Source organism: Sebastes umbrosus, chromosome 17 (genome assembly GCF_015220745.1).
Source record: "Sebastes umbrosus isolate fSebUmb1 chromosome 17, fSebUmb1.pri, whole genome shotgun sequence".
Classification (NCBI taxonomy): Eukaryota; Metazoa; Chordata; class Actinopteri; order Perciformes; family Sebastidae; genus Sebastes; species Sebastes umbrosus.
In genome coordinates this window covers 8,972,933-8,992,131 of record NC_051285.1, presented here as the reverse complement: position 1 = coordinate 8,992,131, position 19,199 = coordinate 8,972,933, and the positions used below count along the sequence as shown (strand labels likewise).

At 40.6% G+C, this 19,199-nt stretch overlaps 1 protein-coding gene across 1 annotated transcript in view; it reads left to right on the top strand.

The window, feature by feature from the left end:
- The window catches only part of stk32a (serine/threonine kinase 32A), a 73,634-nt gene that overhangs the window by 23,477 nt on the left and 30,958 nt on the right, over positions 1-19,199 (top strand). The window contains exon 5 of the mRNA XM_037748244.1: positions 4,294-4,467. Coding sequence (XP_037604172.1) covers positions 4,294-4,467 — 174 coding nt within the window. The remainder of the gene's footprint in view (positions 1-4,293; positions 4,468-19,199) is intronic.

Sequence of the window (19,199 nt, the reverse complement as noted above, 5' to 3'; positions counted from 1 at the left end):
AGAATGTGATGTTAATGTGACGCCTGCTGGATCTCTGCTTCCTCTCTGCGTGCCAGACTCAAGTGTCATATCATTTTCCAACACACACACTCTCTCTCTCTCTAATATGCATGCACACACACATTGATCCACTCTGTTGCTTCAGTAATCTCTCCCTTACATCTAATGTCAGCTACTGGAACTTTGATATTTTTCAGATTCAAATTTTTAGACCCCCCATGGAAGTCCCCTCTTCTTAGAATATGTTACTTTCTAAGTAATTTTGTCTCCTTATTTATAAGGCTCTAGCTGGCTTTTTTGCTGGGAGTCTAACATTTTACATTTAGAATAGGTGTCTGTCATTGTGACCAACAAGAGATAAATGGCTTTATATGAGTTTTGCTATCTACCGTAGGAGGCAAAAACTTCAAAATATCAATCACCTCACAGACCGAAACTTTTCCTCTTCCATCTCACATTGACTGATTGACCAATTTATCTTTATCACGTTCTTAATTTAAAATAAATCAAAATGAAAATTGAAAAAAAGAAATGGCCGAAAAGGTGTGTGTTGTAGCCACAACTTGAATGAATACTGGGTTTGTATGGATTTTGTATGCATTCCCCTATATTTATCTGTATGGTACAGTAGAGACAGAGCACACGGCTACCGGAGGGGAAAATAATCAGCGCCACAATATGCAACCAAAGGCTGAAACGCTAACAAAATGCCTGTAGCAAGCTAAAAACATAAGATTTAAGGCACTTAAGGCACTTTCAAACATAATACTACATAGTTTTCTGTTTTGTTTTTTCCACATTCCACTATAACACAAGTTGAATACTGTCAAAATGATTTAGCTTAACTTACAGAAATAGTATAGTTTGCTTAAAACTGACATTTGGACAAAATGCTTGCTGCACATGTCGTCAATCTGAGCGTCAGGATCCTACAGTTTTCCCATCCTTGCTATTGATGCCTCACGTCTTATTGCCTGCCTGTATCCACTTTTGTCATCTTAAAGGCTCTGTTTTTCGGTTCGGCAGCTTGTGAAAACTTTGTACTGGGTTCATCCCACCACACAGGAGCCTTTAGGCATTTTTCCGTTGTTTGTAAGCAGACAGAATTGACAAGGAAGTACCTTCACGCAATACAAAGTCAATGTCTCTTTATCTGAGCACTACAGATTATGTGACACATTCTGACTTAGCCGATCTGTAGCTTTGTACTGTAAATATACGCAGAGGAATACCATTTAAATTCTTCCCAGAACAAAAAAAAAAAAAAAACATTATGCTGTCACACACACACATACACATATAAACTTTGCCAAAAACTTTGGAGAACCTTTGTGTCCGCAGGCGTGGCTAAGTCATTTCTGCTTGTCTGAGTGATTGATAGCATTGCAGCTGGTCCCATCCATTCAGCTCTACTGTATTATACACTTTAAGTAAGAAGGGCTGGCCTCTTCTCATTTCTTTTCTTTTCCTTAAATCTGATATTCATTAGTGGAGAACTGTTTGTTGACTGTGCATCTGTGCGTTTAGGATGGAGAGACTCATTCAAATTCAAGATGTCGTGTTGCTTTTTGCCAGTTAACTTCATGATAATACATCATAATATTTGTTTTTAACTGAACCTGAGATGAGAAAGAAGGAGGACAGTACTGTATGCATGTGTGCTCCTCTTTGTGGCATTGCCAAATGTGTGTGTATCTTCAGGACGGGTATCTAACAGATAGTCTTTCCACACTCTGAGGCCATCGGCAATCAGATGTTAAGTGGTCTCAGCATTATCTGAGCCTCAGCAGACCGTTTTGAGTCAGCTCAATCAATCCCCATCCATCCATCCAGAGCCGAAAAGCACCACCTCCAGTTTATTGGAGAAGGGCCCCGAGGAGGGGAGTTCACCAACGTGGCAAAAAAACTACCCTCGGCCATTGAGCAACTGAGTTTGAGCCAAGATGTCGGTCCTTACGGAGAATAATCTGCCACTAGAAACCCCAGTGGACTCTGGGGTGAAAAAAAATGCAACCTCTCAAAAGTGAAATTGTAGCTCATTTATTTCAGATCAGGGACGCGTTGAAGGACTCGAGAGGGGCGGCGGTGTCGTATTTTATAGAAGATCTGAACATGCAGATGCAGGACCTTGTGTTGCAGACAGAGCTTTAGGCGAGCCAGGAAAATGTTGGCTACTGCAAGTTTTAAAAAATATTATTTTTGCATGAATTAGTTTCTTGTGGGAGAGGGAAACTAATTAGCTCGTCGTTTAGAGGGGAGAAAAAAAACCCTCATGGCCCCAGTGGGACGCTCAGCATGTAGAAATCAATAAAGATTTGTGCAACAGCGTCTCAGATGGCGATGCTGTGGGCCGCGTGCTGATAAAAGGCTTGCTGTGCATGACAGTATTTGATGGATGGATGAATAGATGGATGACCACAAGAAGCACTACCACTGTCTGAGGCATATGCAAGCAACTACTACGCACAGTACTAAAAACTATGTTAAAAAATACCATTGAGCAGAAAAAACATTATTTAAACTGGATGTTATTTCATTCATGAATAAAGGAAGTGATATTTTGTGCAACTTTTACTCTTATCCTGTTGGAGACAGCTAAGCAGACAGTTCAGTTTTCCCTGCCAAATCTTTACACCACATACTAACATAAGGAATATGTAATATGTGTAATGATCTGCTTTAATATAGTGGCAAGACACTCGCCAGTCTGACAAAAACTGTTAACCCTAAACAGAAATAGAAGCAGGAAAGGACGCCATGTGAGTGGATGCAGAATTTTGCTCAATAAATGAGCTACATACGATTTTCATACCGCCAATGTTGATGGAATAGGAGAAAATCCTCAATGACACTGTGCACATCATTTCATGTAATGTAAAAAAAAAAAAAAAAAAAAGCCAGGATAATCTGTTTGCTGATCACTAATGTAATCACAACAGAGATTATGTTTTATCTGTGTTAACGGTCCACATTTGCTTTTTGCGGTAGAAACCAGAATGCCATAAAAACAATAGGATGTAACACAGTAGATGATTGTGTCCTGAATGTTGTTTTAAATATGCAGATGACGTATTTGGATTTTTATTTTACTGCAAAAGGCTCTTTAGTAAGCAACATGGAATATTTTAGTATACAGTTTTGTCCTTTTTTTCCTTCATAATTTGCATTGGTGAAAAAAGAATGTCAGATGAATTACTGGTAATAATGTGGGACCAAAAAGCTTACTTAAAAAATAAAATAAAATATCTCAGCAGGCCTAAACACTGACAATAAAAATATTCATTGTGATTAAAAAAGGAGAGGTAAGAAACAGAAGAAAAAGAAGAATAAAAAGAAAGTTCTTCATAGTTTACACAGTCTACATCCTGTCTTTTTAAGCTGTCAAAAATGTGTTTGAATCGGAACACAGTGTTATCCGTCTATCGTCTATCACTTGTGCACAAGATATTAAAGCAGTTTCTTAGCTTGCTATAGCCTTGAAGACAGGACAATGAGCATTTCCCAAAGCATGACTCAGCCAACATGTAGGCGATCCCACTCATAATGTGAAAGAATGTGATGAGTGTTTTTCTGCTGCTTATTGTACGTCATACAGAGTAAGGGCAGCATCTACCCTCAGAGACCCTGGGAGGCTCCTGAGGCTGTTTTGTCAGAGATCACGGGGTTGAAACACTGATGGGTAAATTTGTCGAACCGTTTGTTCTCGTCGAACCTTTTGTACCGAGGTCTTACACACTGTCTTATAAAAGGTTGATTTGCCTGAGGAGCACAAAGCTAACACAAGTTCAATTTGCACTTGTCATCTTGTTTTCTGGCTGACGGGTATAAGTGTTGCGTCTTCAACAAAAAAACAACCTTCTGCTCAGTTCGACATTCTGCCAGCATGGGTTCCCCCCATCTAAAAATAAAAAGGGTTTTGTGTTATTATTATCTGTTGGGAACCCCGTACACTGTTTGATGGTAAATATGTGACACACACCCCCTTCGCACCCTTTATTTCCTCCTCTTCTCTTCTCCTGCAACTTCCGCATCTCCATATTTACCCTTCAAACCTTCCTCTCTGCTGACACATGTCTTTCCTTATTTCCCATTCTTTCTGTCACCAGTTATTTTCACTTCCATTTCTGATTTCTTCCCCCCCTCTGCTGGTATATCTCTCTCTTTCTTCTAACCACCCTGGTATGCATCTACCCATTTCCTCCTCTTTCCCAAATCTCCGTCCCTCCATCATCTCCTTGCCACTACCTGGCGTCCCATTGGCCTTGTCACTAATTTACTTCTGACTCCCTGCAGGTATTCCTTCCAGGATGAGGAGGACATGTTTATGGTGGTGGACTTGCTCTTGGGAGGAGACCTGCGCTATCACCTCCAGCAGAACGTCCACTTCGCAGAGAGCACCGTCAAACTCTACGTCTGTGAGCTGGCACTGGCCCTGGGATACCTCCGCACGAAGCGCATCATACACAGGTGAGATGTTGTCTCTTAATTTCCTCCCTCTGAACCTCTGGGCTGTCAATCAATTCAAATATTTAATCGTGATTAATCACATGATTGTCCATATTTAATCGCGATTAATCGCAAATGAATCGCACATTTTTTTGAACATTTTTTTGAACATTTTTTTGAACATTTTTTACCTGTTGAAAATGTACCTTAAAGGGAGATTTGTCAAGTATTTAATACTCTTATCAACATGGAAGTGGGCAAATATGCTGCTATATGCAAATGTATGTATATATTTATTATTGGAAATCAATTAACAACACAAAACAATGACAAATACTGTCCAGAAACTACCACATTTAGCATAAACAATATGCTCAAATCATAACATGGCAAACTGCAGCCCAACAGGCAATAACAGCTGTCAGTGTGTCAGTGTGCTGACTTGACTCTGACTTGCCCCCAAACTGCATGTGATTATCATAAAGTGGGCATGTCTGTAAAGGGGAGACTCGTGGGTACCCATAGAACCCATTTTCAATCACATATCTTGAGGTCAGAGGTCAAGGGACCCCTTTGATTATGGCCATGCCAGTTTTTCCTCGCCAAAATGTAGCGTAAGTTTGGAGCGATATTTAGCCTCCTTCAAGACAAGATAGTATGACATGATTGGTGCCAATGGATTCCTTAAGATTTGTAGTTTCATATGATGTCAGTATCTTCACTTTAGCTTTAAAACAGCTGAGCCCACTAAAACCTAAATATAGCAAGTTACATTAACACATTAAAGAAATTCATGGCGCTAAAATTAATTTTCATTAATGAGTTATTGCATTAATCGCCCTTATTGTAGTGTGATTAATAAGCTTTAATAATGCAGTGAAGGGTTTGCCCCTTCTATCTATACTAGTCTTTGACTGGTTGCCCCATTATTTCTCCTCCTGCTACACAGTATGTGTCCCCCTTCTGTCTCTCTCCCTTGCTTGAGCATTATCTATCCCGGTGTTCTTTTCTCCTTGGCTGTCCACTTCGATATTATTTTCTAATATGACTGCTCCACAACTGTGCGGAAAGGTCAAGCTGTCTTGACATAGAGGTCACACCTGACACAACAGTTTACCCTGAGCTGCAGACTATGGCCATCATGAAAATGCACCATTTTTGTCCCTGCAGCTGTGGCAAGGTCAAATTTAATTTGTAAAATGCGGGTTGAGTGCTTTTTAGGCAGAAATATATGCAGGTATGGCAGAGCCACTGACTCGCATGGCCAAGAAAGACATGGCTACAGCCCAATATTATTATTTTAAGTTGTTGAAGTGACTCAAAGAGATTGGGATATCCTGTTACAGACAAGGATGCTGCCAAAATATTATGAATATACTGAGTGAGCGAAAAGTTAAAGAAACTGTCCTTATTTTCCTTACTGGTATCATGTAACAAATGTACCTCATATACTGTATAGAGACAAGCCTGCCAAATATTTTCTAATTTGCTTTGTCAAACACTAATTCCAGCTGTACAACAACAGATATTTCATATTCTCACCACTCTGTTGATTTGAGTTTCTCTTCTCCAACACAAGTACTGTTTTCATTCACTGATTCATTTCAGTCTTCCAACGTGAAAGTTTCTCTCCATCTATGTTAACCTACTGTCAATGAAAGTCAACTATTTCTGCACCTTAAAAGTCGCCCAGCCTTCTTTTTGTGTACGTTGTGATTGTAACATGACTCTGTTAATGTACATTATAATTTATCATGTTAGCCGGTGAAGTTAGTTAGGGGTGGCTTTTATTAGCGACCAGCCTTTATTTCTTTGTGCTGGCCATAGCTATTATTTGAGATTGTCATTATTTGAATACTGGCTTTTATGTGAAAATGTAAAGGCCACTAAACCACTTGGTAAGGTTAGGGAATGATTATGGTTTGGGTTGAAAATGGAAAAAGTCAACACTTCCTGACTCATCTTGAGTTTTGTGGACTTTTTCAATATTTAGCCAAGACCATGGCCTTTCCTTAATCAAGTGCTTTGAGTTGTCTGAACATTTAGAGCGTATACTATAAAAAAATAAATGGAATACATTGATGAGCATTTTTTTTTTTTAGATATGCTCAAAATAAACATTTGCTTATGTTGATGAAAAAAAAATAGAATCTGGGGGGAATTACGTTTCTTACCAAATGTATTCGCTGATTAGTTAAATGAGCATCACTTGTGGGAGGACTTTAGACAAAGAACGTATATTGCCAAGAGGTGAAAGTCAATTGTTTGTTCCATTGCAACATCAGCGCCCATCAGCAAAGCTACGCTTCCGCCATTTTGGACTGAAAGCGACTACTGGACTCCAGTAAAACATCCGCCTAAAATGTGCCGTACTAGTAAAACAAAATAATTTCTATTCTATTTCACATTCTACCGAAATGGCCTGTGTTGAACGATGAAATATTATAAATATAGTAAGCATTTTCAGTATAAAATGGGGGCAGAAAAAAACACCGGAGTTTCGTCTCTTTGCTTTAGATACAGAAACACATACTTAGACTACTGCAGGCTACCAAAGCACAACATAATAACTTTGCACCTTAATGACTCTACAGTACTGTAAGTGTATACATTTTTAGCATTCACGACCTGAGTAGTGCTTTGCTCCAATATCCGAGGCACTGTGATGTCCATATCCACTGCTTTGACTCACTCCTACACTCTGGTGACTGAGCACAGAGGTAAATATAGAAAGAGAGGCCCTCTCAGATCATGACTAATAGAAAACATCACTGCAACAGAGAACCCTAATTTATCAACACCCCCGGATAACAAATTACCCCATTTAACGTAAAGCAGACCACTTGCTCTTGTCCACTCTCTTAACACTCCCACCCTAGAGAGAGAGAGAGAGAGAGAGAGAGAGAGAGAGAGAGAGAGAGAGAGAGAGAGAGAGAGAGAGAGAGAAATAAATGGGATGGATTATTAATCTTCTTATTCATTGAGTCTATCGAGGGGTATGAATATTTAAATTATGTTTTCTATTTTAGTGCTGGAGAGGACAGACTTGATGTGCAGGTGTTGGGGGCGTTTGTTTAGACGGAATCAACATCTTTTCAATCTGCATTCATTAGCTTCAAATAGGAAGAGGAGCTGAAAGTAACTCTCAGCTCATCTCCATGGAAATTGAATATATAATTTCCTCCTTCAAATGTGGACGTGCTGACTTTGGTGCGGGCTAGTGAATGTACTTAAAGCCGTCAGAACGTCTGTGTGTGTGTGTGTGCGTGTGTGTATGCACCTGTGTATGTGTGTGTAAATGCAGGATGTGCACGTTCTCCTTCCGTTGGTCTTTGATGATTTTGATGATAATCAGCGGAGTAATGATGATAATGACATTAATCGCATGCAAAGTGATGATACGGTAATTATGTTATTTAAAAGTTTGATTATGATTACAGCAGAATATGCTTGGCAGTTGTTTGTTTCAGTATGATGGCTAGATGTCCATTAGTTCAGCTAAGCTTTATTCACAACAGAAAACAAATCAGTCAAGCCCGGTTTCACCAAATGGCATATGAAACGGCATAAGTTACCATGGCGATTTTCCCCCGCCGTAGGACGGAAAACCCAGGGTTAACCCTGAAGTTACCTCACTAACCCCATCTCCTGCTTCGCAAACAAACACAGGACTTTCAACCAGGAGAACAAAGTGTTGTTGAGGTTTTTTTTAAGTTACGTTAGTGACGTTTGTTACATGTTTTCCTTTGACTTCTGTTACGTTGTTTACGCACGTATTTTAAGCTCAACCATGATGTTTTTCCTAAACCTAAGTGGTTTTGTTGCCTAAACCTCCGGCCTTTACCGTCGTTTTGTTGCATGGCAAAAAAATGATATGCAAAAGATGCGTACAAATGACATGTAAAAAAGCTAAAATGTGTTCTCTATTTATATGCCTTCCCAAGAGATCCGGTTGGGATCCCACCTGTGCTCTAGGCAGGATCACAGTTATTTTTCATTAACAAACACACATTTAAATTCAGGAATATAAATAAACATTTATATTGTTTAGGTATAGGGTTTGGTCGAGTCAAGTTCAAGTTATCGATCCTGGAGGGAGTTCTGTCCCCGTCTGTCACTATATCGGGATCCATAATAACATTACAGCAGCAGTGACAACAATAGACATCTACTGTATTATTTTCAATAATGAGCTCTTGCACTGTATGACACTGTGTGGCAAATACGAATAATCTCAAGGGAGTGGGGACAGAGCAGCAATGAGATTAACAACAGCAGTTCGAGCTCATCATGACAGAGCCTGGATGGAAAATCAAAGAGACAGCAGCGTCATCATGGGACATACAGGAGCCTCAGAGCAGGAGGTATGGTGCAAGGAGGAAGTTAATTTAATTCCACTGTGTCATTAAGTAGAAATGGATTTCACTTGAAGCCTAAAAAGTAAGGAAAATATTGGAACTTTTATAATACTTAGCCATAAATATGTTATTATTAACCATTTAAAATGATGGTCCTTTTGTCCTTTTGTGATGGGAAAACATATTGTGGAGTGCGTATTTGTATTTGGAGACATCATGCTCAGAATATGATCAACCTCAGGGGCGTTTAGCTTAATTCAGGGTTGGTTAGTCAGTGTTTTTAACCGTTAACTCTCTGAGGAGTTTGAATTATTGACAACAGAATGAGTCTCAATTAGATGACGTCTTCAGAGACCCCATGAGTCTCTCCAAACAAGTGGAAAGATAAACGGCGTGTGTGTCAAAGAGGAAAGGCCTTTTTTAGAAATCAACAACAATTATCTCAGGCTGAATCCTCAGGTGCATTGTGTTGCCTCCTGGATTTCCTCATAATGGAAAGACTTGCATGTTGTCAGCCGGCAGACGCTCTCAACAAGTCAATAATGCTCACTGTTCCATTTAGGAAACACACCGCCCGTTAAAGTAGTTAAGAGACTAACTGCTCAGTTTACGGTTAAGATGGAAATTCATTTTGTGAAACATGTACAATACACACACTGATGTAGTACTATACGGCAGAAGTACATGAAGGTCGAACAGTCTTTAAAACGGTATTCAAACAACCTGTTGAAAATTGATTAAAACCAAGTGTTTTTACAAGATACCTCCTCAAGAAGCTGGTATTACACTTGGTTGCTACTGCAAAGTGTGCTGTGTGCCACTGAAAGTTGGAAAGTATTGAGGGACAAACTAACACATTGTTGGTTTTGGTCTTTCCATGGAAATCGTCCAATCTATTTATTCAGTTTCCTGAAGCGTACTGAGACCCAGCTGTTGCAGCAGCGAGCCTATCTCAGCCAAGGAGAATTCTCTTTTACAAGCTAGGATCTCTTCTCCCTGCCTCTCTCTCACACACACACACAGTATACAGTGCTTTTCCATCATAATCTCTCTTATTATCACTCCCCCTTTTTTCCCCTCTTGAGCTATTTTCTATTTCTTTTCCACACTTCTCTCCCTCGTGCTCATGTCTTAGTCTCGGTTTTTCTGCCGGATCTTTCTCTTTCTCCGAGGGAGTGGCAAAGCACAGCTCTGCTTCAAATAATTTATTTGCTCCATCATCCCCTTCTCCTCTAGAGGCCTTTTGCCAAGCTGCCAAAAGGGAATATGCTCTTAATTCACCTATCTGCTTAATTGAAGATGAAAGAAAGAGGAAAAAAACAGTCTCAGTGGGTCTTCTCATGGATGGCTCTTAAAAAATGGAGATTGCATGGAGGGAGGTAGACTAAGCCATTACTCTCCATCAGCTGCTCGAAATGGCGAGCGTTTGTCATGTCTTCAAGTGAAGTATTCTTTATTCATGGAGTGGTTTTAATGTTTTATTTCCCAGCAGAAGAAGAAAAAGAAAAACCAAGAGGGAGGGTATGGGAGCGCAGGGAGAAATTATACACTCATATTTCATAAATGCAGATTAAGGTGCCAGCTGGTGCCAGCACTCTGATTCCCACCACGGAAAACGGTGAATTGAGCATTATCGTTGTCGAAAATCTCCCTCAGCTCAACCAGGCTCACAACAGCAGATTAGCCGATGGGGAGGAGGTTTGCGCTCCGAACATGATAATGTTTACTAGCTAGTCTGCTCCAAAAGAAGATCACTAATTGCCTGCTTGTGTATCTAACTCACGTGTCTGCCTGCGGGAGAAAGAAGGAAAGAGAAGTAGTCGGAAAAGGCAGACAGACGGGAGGAGCTACTGGCAGAGATACAGAGTCAAAGAGGGGCGGAGAAAGATGACTTTTTTGTAACACTCCCTGAATGTTTCTGACACGGTGAATTATTCATCAGTGGTAATTGTGATGTGAGTTTTGGCCTCGGCTTTTTAGTGCCGACTGGCTGCTTTCAGTGTCTCCGTCTCCACAAAAATCAGCTCCAAATTAGACTGGGGACTTGTCGAGCCCGACTTTCGTCAACCAGACGCACTCGGTATCTGTTAATGAATAAGGAATGAACATCTCCCAGCTCCAGAGTTGCTACTGTCACACACAAACACACACATGCAATGTTCACCCATGTGCGTAAACACGGCGACAGACACACACACACGTGAACACCTGTGCCGTTCTCACACTTGTCAGAGCTGCTTTTCTTTAACAGCGAGAAGAAAGGGTGAGCGAGAGACGCAGCAGTTTGCTGGGTTGGAGCTGTTAGCCTCCGTGGGTCTAGTTGGGCTTTCAATTCACGTTCAAAGGCAGCGGCTGTCTGACTCGCTCTTCAATGGCTGGTGGGCGTGGGCACTTAGAACTGAGGGATTCTGACACTGTGTGTATCTGTGAGGTTTGCGCATGTTTCTATGTGTGTTAATGTGTGTATTGCTTGTATTTGAGTGTGTGATGTAGTGGAGCTGTGGGCTTTCTGGGGCTTCCAGTAGCTCCACCACTCTCCTTTGTGACAGAGAGGGAGAGGCACAATCTCAAACAGCTCTCTGCTTTTATTCTGGAGTGGAGAAGAGAGCTGCTGAAAGCAGGAGAGCCATGAAAGAGCCTCTGATTAAACTGCCTGCAATCTATGCCCATCAAAACCAGTAACACCAACTTCACTGTGGCAGCTATAGATTTTTAAAAAATGGAATTAAAGTGGAAATCCACTAAATTAAAGATTTTGATATGGCTATTTTGCCCAGAGCCAGAAAACAGAAAAATGCCAGACCTAATGTAATAGCTGGGTATCGAACCTCAGTACTTGTACAGTTTGAAATGTGTCTGAAGCACAGAGCATAAACAACAATAAGTAGAGCTGTAGTTTAGTCTTTGTTAGCAAACTGAATCTTTTTGGGGGTTTTGACTGTTGGTCAGACTAAATATTGTGAGGAAACACTATTTGTTCTTATTTACATTTTATAGACGCTGGCTAGCAAGTTTTGTTGGCTTGTTTTTTTTAACTGTGGCTGAAAAAAATACAAGTTGAATATGTACAGTCACTCACTCTCCGGGCAACCCTGTCCCCAACAAAATCACGTTCCCATACAACTAAACTGCATAACCAAAATATTTTTTCAGGGAAACGTATTTTCTCAGAGTTCTCACAGTTTTAAAGACGTGATTAACGTTGTAAATGGAAACAAAACAACGAAAACGCAACAAAACTACTTTTAAGTTTAGTTAAAAAACATCATGGTTTGGCTTAAAATGACTACGGCATTGAAACAAAACAAAACCAAATTGCAACCGCACTACTTGGTTAGGTTTAGGCAACAAGACAACAGGGTTAGGCTTAGTAAAATAAAAAAAAAATTACTTAAAAACAAAACGAAAACGCAAGAAATTACTCTGTTTCACCTGGGACACGAACACCGGTCTCCTGGTGTTCGTTAGACCCATTAATGGCTTTTATCTGACTACAGTATTGGTAGTTAAAAAATACACATGTATAGCTTAAATGTGTATAGTTTGGTGTTCACCGTTTCAATCGCAATTACTGAGGCTTCCTCACCATTTTCACAAGTTGGAAATAGGTTGATGGCCCCTCCCCTTCCGCTGTACGTTAAGTGTCCAGCGTTCCACATGCCATACTTATGCACTCAGAATAGCAAGTGTAAGTACGGATGTACGCAAATTGAGGCACAGCGCGTGGCGTAATCATGACGTCAGCACTAAAAGAGTTTATAGATGTGGTGGAAATTTCTATAATAAAGGCTCACAATTCAAGAGAGTGTCTTTCTGAGCCTTTAATATCACACTTGTAAGCGGGCAATCACAGCCTTCAACGCAGTATCAGACTTCTAGCGCGTTTCTCCTTCACTCAGTCATTTATACAAGACGTGGTGTGGCCGCCCTGACGTTAGCGACAGTAACTCATCATCTCTCATCAGACCGTCTGCAGCTGCACTGTTGATACATAAGAGGACTGTCCTTGCTGATATGCTCCAACACCGCCACGCATGCCTGCATAATAAGTACACTGTGGTAATGTGCTAGAACATTAGGTCACTCAAAGGTTAGGGCTGTATTCCCTCTGTGTTTTTTGCCACTACTATAGACTAAACAATTATTTGATCAATAGAGGAAATAATCTGCAGATCTCAAAAAGATCTGTAATCTTGTTTGAATAGTTTTTGATCAGATCGTTACTGATTTAAATAAAACGTTCTTGTGTGGCTGCTTGTTTAGACAACATTTGAGAATTGACTTACTTTACAGGTGTTTGTGTTCTTATGAATGATCTGAGTGTGTGGCATGACCGGTGTGTGTGTGTGTGTGTGTGTGTGTGTGTGTGTGTGTATAAGCCTCCGTTGTCAGGTGTGTTGGTCCGCTCCAGTATCAGTGCAGTATCATATGACCAGGTACAGGCTTCAGTTACCCCTCTACCTCTGATAGAAGGCTGTAATGAGGCCATTAGATCCTGCTAATAGCTTGTAGGGTCAGTCAACCGAGAGAAAAGCCGAGGGGATCAGCTTGCACCGAGCTCTCCTGGCCTTTTCGTCTCACTCCTGACTCAGTAGACCCCCAAATTGTTCTTATTTTCTACTGCTCACTTACTTTATACTCTGCCTCTCTCTTAATTCACCCTTAGCTCTCTATATGTCCTACCCTCTTTCTCTCTCTAGTCCAAGTCGTCTCATTGGCTCTCCACTTCATTTGCTCAATTTATCCATACAGAATAGCACTATACATTCATTTTTCTCTCAAATTGTCACTTTGTCTTCCAATGTGCTCTTTATCTCTCTCACTCAATAAATGTATAGCTGTCTGACTTACTTACTCAGTCCACCTCCTCCCTCTCAGTCTGGCCTCAAACGTTACCTTTCAGCTCATCTTCATATATTCTATACTTTATATCTCCTTCCCTGTCTTTCTGTTTCTCTTTTATTTCATATGTAAAGCACTTTCCATTATCAGAATATTTTCTTTTTACTCTGAGATGACAAAAAAAAACATAAAAGTGCTACAATTTCCTGTACGACTGCAGCGACTAAGAACGACTGATGATTACAAATTGCTGCCTCATAGTTTGGTGATTGTCAGTACACGGTGCAGGATAGTATTTCCCCACATTTCCATCCCCATTTCATCTGATACAAGGAGTGTAACTCTTTCATCTCGTACACCTTTTTTTTGTTGTGTCACCTCTGAAAGCGTCCCGTTCAAAGTGGTAAACGCTTGCAGATGGTTGAGGTGTCACCTAACAGCCCTGTCTTCACACAGCACTGGTGAGACCCATCTGTTTTTCTCAGCACTAATAGATGCTGCATATTATTCCGTTATCCAGGAAAGTAAACACAGGACAAGACTGCCAGCTGAAATGTGCAACTTAAAAGTGCTTTCTCAAGTCTTATATTTACTATAAAAAACGTCATTCAAATCAGTAACATAGTAGAAAAAACCTACAAGTTACTACATCCAATACACACTGCATGGGAATAAAAAATTAAATGATATGATGATGATGATCAATGGGAAAATGCATCAATGGAGTACCCCACTAAGACGACTTCTGAAGAACGTTGTTGAAGGTTTCTAATGTTTTTTAATAACTATAATCAAATCATAGCTCGACAGGGTACACACTAAAGTCTCTCGCTGAGTCAATGAAAAAAAAGAAAATATCCCGTGAATATTAGCACTGCTCTTTCCCTAGACATCATCATTAGAGAGCCATCTGACCTACTTTTCATTATGACTTTATGTTTGATAGAAAGACTTTAGTTGGTAATTGCTGGGTAATTCTTTTATGTCAGCCTCTATGAAAAGGAAAATAGAATTTAATTCAGGGCTCGTTAAACTGAATGCAACTGAGAAACTGAATATTGATTGTGACCGTTAGAATAGGCTTCGCGAGTCTCTGAGGTTTATAAAACATTGACTGTTTTAGTGCAAAGCTGAGGCTGAGCGCGTTGAGTGTGTCTGAGACTAGTCTTTTCATTTGCTCTGTTTTGTTTTAAATACAACTCATTATTTTGCATCTTGTAACATCCCTATGCAGTTAGCTATAATGGCCGTTTCAGGAAGCTTCTCTGTGTTTACTTTCGGTCAGACTCAGAGAAAAGCAAACTGATTCATGTGAAAACCATGGTTATTTAGAAAGCTGTAGGAGGCTCGAGTACTGCAGCCCCATAGACCAAAGAAACAATCAGAAATCAACTCAACTCGCTCTGTGGAGAGTACGAAGTAATAATTTGCAAAGACATCAAGAGGTCAAGAGTGTGTGACCAAGAAGACAGTGTTGAACTACACTATACAGCACGTTTGAGACAAACTTGCACTCAGACACATCTGCTTTTCTGTCATTTTCCATTGCTTCAGCTGCATCTGTTGTAGCCTTGTTAATGCTAGCTAGTGTTGCGGCTCCATGACTACTGCAGTTTTGGAGCGTTTTCAAGTTAAAACAGGGTGTTAAGTTGCTCTTTAATGTGTCCGCTGACAGAAGAACAGGTCAGTCATGGTCATCATCAGCAGTTTGGCTTTTACCACGCGCCACCTCCTGATGAGCCTTGCTGCTTTGCTTTATCTCTTGAGCCAGTTGTCTCAGCCCACTCCTTGTCCTGTGGCTTCACAATGACAGCCAATGGCCTTTAGCCAGAAAACGAGGCTTACTTGTTCTGCTTTTTAAGAGCAGCGACACATGCCCCCTCCTTTCTCCCCTAGTGCCAGCCTTTGAGGCAAATGTCAGCTAATTAAGGGTTACATGGTCGACCTTTCTCACCCCCACCTGGGCCCGCGCCACTCGATCCGCCAAAGCACTCCAGAGCCGAGTTCCGTGCTACATGTTGTCTCCAAGAGTGTGCCGAAGAAACACACAAATGCACACCCACACAGGCACACAGGTCAGCGTGGCCTTTGAAATGCTAAATACTGCTGGGCTCCTACAGGGCAGTGGACTCAATTAGAGGAGACACTCGCTGTCTAACACTGAGGATGCACAATGAGTTGGCCACAAAGATGATGCTACAGTCTCCGTCCTGTTGTGATTCACCAGAACACATGAATATCCTCTTGAATGTCCCTACAGCTGCTACTATTGCCCATTTCATTCCCTTAAAATCTGCATTGTTTTGTTCCAACAAACTTACTGAAATCCCCTGCCAGCCTAAAAATCAAGTCATATTAAAAACACAAACTTGAGAATAGCGGCGTTGAGAATAGTGGTGTTAAAACAAATTTGCGTTAATGTGTTATTACCGCGTTAACTTTGACAGCCCTAACTCACAACTTCCCGAATGTCTTCATTCTGTAATGGTGACGTCCATTTCAGGGTGTGGTAATTCTCAAAGTGAGTGCTGCATTTGACCATCACGCACAAGTAGAACATTTGAGAAGGGCACTGAATATTGAATATCGTCTCTCCAGTTCAAAGCATCTATAGAGCGGTGGGGATTCGTCCCTCCCAGAGACAAGCCGAGAACACACTGTGCCCTTCCACTGTTTTAGTCTGCAGCTACACACATGCGTCAAGAAACAGACTGTTCAGATTAAAAAAAAAACTCTCATATGTCTTAGGAGAGGATGGTACTTATCAGAATCGGACACTGGATATGCGCGCCTGTCTGTGTGTGTGATAATCTGTGTGTCTCTGTGTAAATGGGCAGTGGTGGGGACCAAAAAGGTGAAATGCTAAATGTATGTAAGCACATTTGTTATTAGTCTGAGTGGCACAGACAGTGTTACAAAAGACAGAGAAAGTGTCAAGGACAGATAAAGATCAGGGAAAACGAGAAGAAAGAAGAGAATAATTTTGCTTTGAATTAAAATAAATGTCCAGGAGGGATGTCATCAGGCATTGAACTCTTATATTCCACTTTGAAGTGGCTGATTGTCATCAGGGACCTTGGTATTATTAATGACGCCTTTATGACACTGAGTAACAATTTGGGAATCCACAGTCTGTGTTGCTCTGACATCTGTTGCTAAAATGTATTCTCTCTATTCATTCACTTTCTATGGTTCTGGTGCAAAGCAGAGTATTTAATGGACCGTCCCTAGTGCATTACTTTCACGAGAACAAAGGGTGATTCAGAAAGGAGAGCATTTTTCAACAAATGTGCGTCATCGAAACAACAAAAAAGACATTAGTCACTGAACGTAAAAAGGAAATATACAGAAATACAGTGCATCAGAAAAAAAAATCTAAGCTGACTAATGGTTCATTCTCCTGACTTTAAACAGACATTGATTTGGTGAGTGATTGTAAAGAAACTGTGATCTAGAAAAGTAAATTAATGGAATTTCTATTTCTAAGGTATGGTCAGACTGCCAGCCCAAATCTGTTGCATATCCATATTGATTTTAGAAAGTCTGGACAGGAAGAAAAACATGAAATGTGACTTTTGCAAATCAGATCTAAAGGTGGTTTGAAATTCGATTCCAAATCGGATTTCTACAGATGCGTAGAATCAGTCCGGACGCTCGAATCGGATTTCAAAGTGTCTTTTGCATCCTGAGGACTACATGTAACCAGTCAGTACTTTTTTGGATGGCACCACACCTCTTGCTGCACAGTGAAGCCCGCCACGATTGCAACTGATTAACTTACACTGATTAATGTGGTGGCAAAGCAAAAAAAGAAAAATTATAGGTGCAGAGAAGCAAACTTTGGCTTGAGAACAGTTGTTGTTGAACAGAAAAAACAGAGGATGAGGAGAAACAAGCAGGAGCCGTGACTTTAGTAAGAGCCTACACCTACACCTGTTCTACACCTGTTCCCTCTTCTCAGGTGTCTCAGCTTCTCCCACAGCTTCACCTGTTGTCCAATCTTATCTCCATTTGTTTCCGTCACACACCTGGTACACAGTGGTGCTACAGAATGACATTTTAAAGCTTTAATCTGGGATAGTATTTGTCCATTTTAGTCATTTACTGAAGTGAAATGACTCAACAGTGAGTCAGCCTACTCTTATATTCACCTCCGGGAAGCTTTTACATTTGTTGATCTGTGCGCGTAGTTTCGGGCATTCCTCTGACACACAGGAAGTGTTTTAAGACCTCAGCAGGAGAAAAAAAAGTGGTTTATTTAGAATAAGCACAAGAAGAACTGGGTAACCGATATGAGCAATGTGACCTCCCTGGCAGGAGAGACAAAGAGGAGAGTGCCACCTACAGAAACTCACGCGTCATCAGCAGTAAATAAGACATCAGAGTACCACCCACACGGTTTGATTTACAGGTGGACTGTGGGAAGTGCGCTGCTGAAACACTGTGATTAATATCACTAAAGATGTAATAACAAAACCAAAATCAAGGGTCTTGTATATTATTACTTTAACGCACATTTTTAATAATGTACCTCACAGGACCAAATGTGTGATGATTTGATGAGACTGGGATGACTATGGTGTCGTCTCAGTCTGACACTGTACGATACATTTTGTCATACTGGTCTAATTGGGTCCCTATAAGTTATCATACCAAAAAGAAAGCAGCTTGCTTAGTGCATTCAAAGTATTAAATAAAAACACTTCTAGGAGTGTTTTGTGATCTGCCTCCACTGTGATGAAGTCATACCTAAGTTAAGTTAACAAAAACTTTGCATCTCCTATCTCCTACTTTAACTAATGAGGCTGCAAAGTCTGCTCTCCGATGTCAAACTCATTGTGTAAGCTGGCTGTTCAATAAATAAACAATGTTATGATTTTATACCCACAGACACAGGATTGCGATGTAGCCTCATACTAAATAGTTTATAATCTGTTTTGAGCCATGAGAATGTGTATAAAAGATTACACTGGGATTCTTGGCATTAGATTACCAAGTTTTAACCCTGATGCTTAGGAGTTTAAGGTATGAAAGGGATAGTTTCGGTGTTTTGAAGTAGGGTTTTATGAGGTATTTATCTCTAGTCAGTGTATTACCTACAGTATAGGTGACGGTCAGCACGCCCCCAGTTTGGAGAAACAGACAGGAGTTACTGCATGGAAGCAAAGCGATGTACTGCTGTGGGCGGGGCCATCAGCAAAACGTATTTTAGCCGCCTACAAGAAAGGCCCACCCAAACAAAGCAATATAAGTGTAAGTGTACGCTGACAGCCCTTTCTGACGGGGAACTGAAGTCGTTTTATCCGTCTATGCTCTCGCCAAAGTCACCAGACTCAATAACATAAACAAACTAACCTATCGAGGCAGCGGTAGACCAGCAACCTCTGTGTTCTGCGAGGTAAAATTACAGTTTTTTTTTTCCAATTACCCTTTGGAAACATAGACTGTATCGCTGTTTCGCGGCAAGGTAAACCAGCAAAAATAATCTAAATATAGTGCACAATTAAACTGATTTAGATCTTTTTAGGTGGGCCTTTCTTTTAGGTGGCTAAA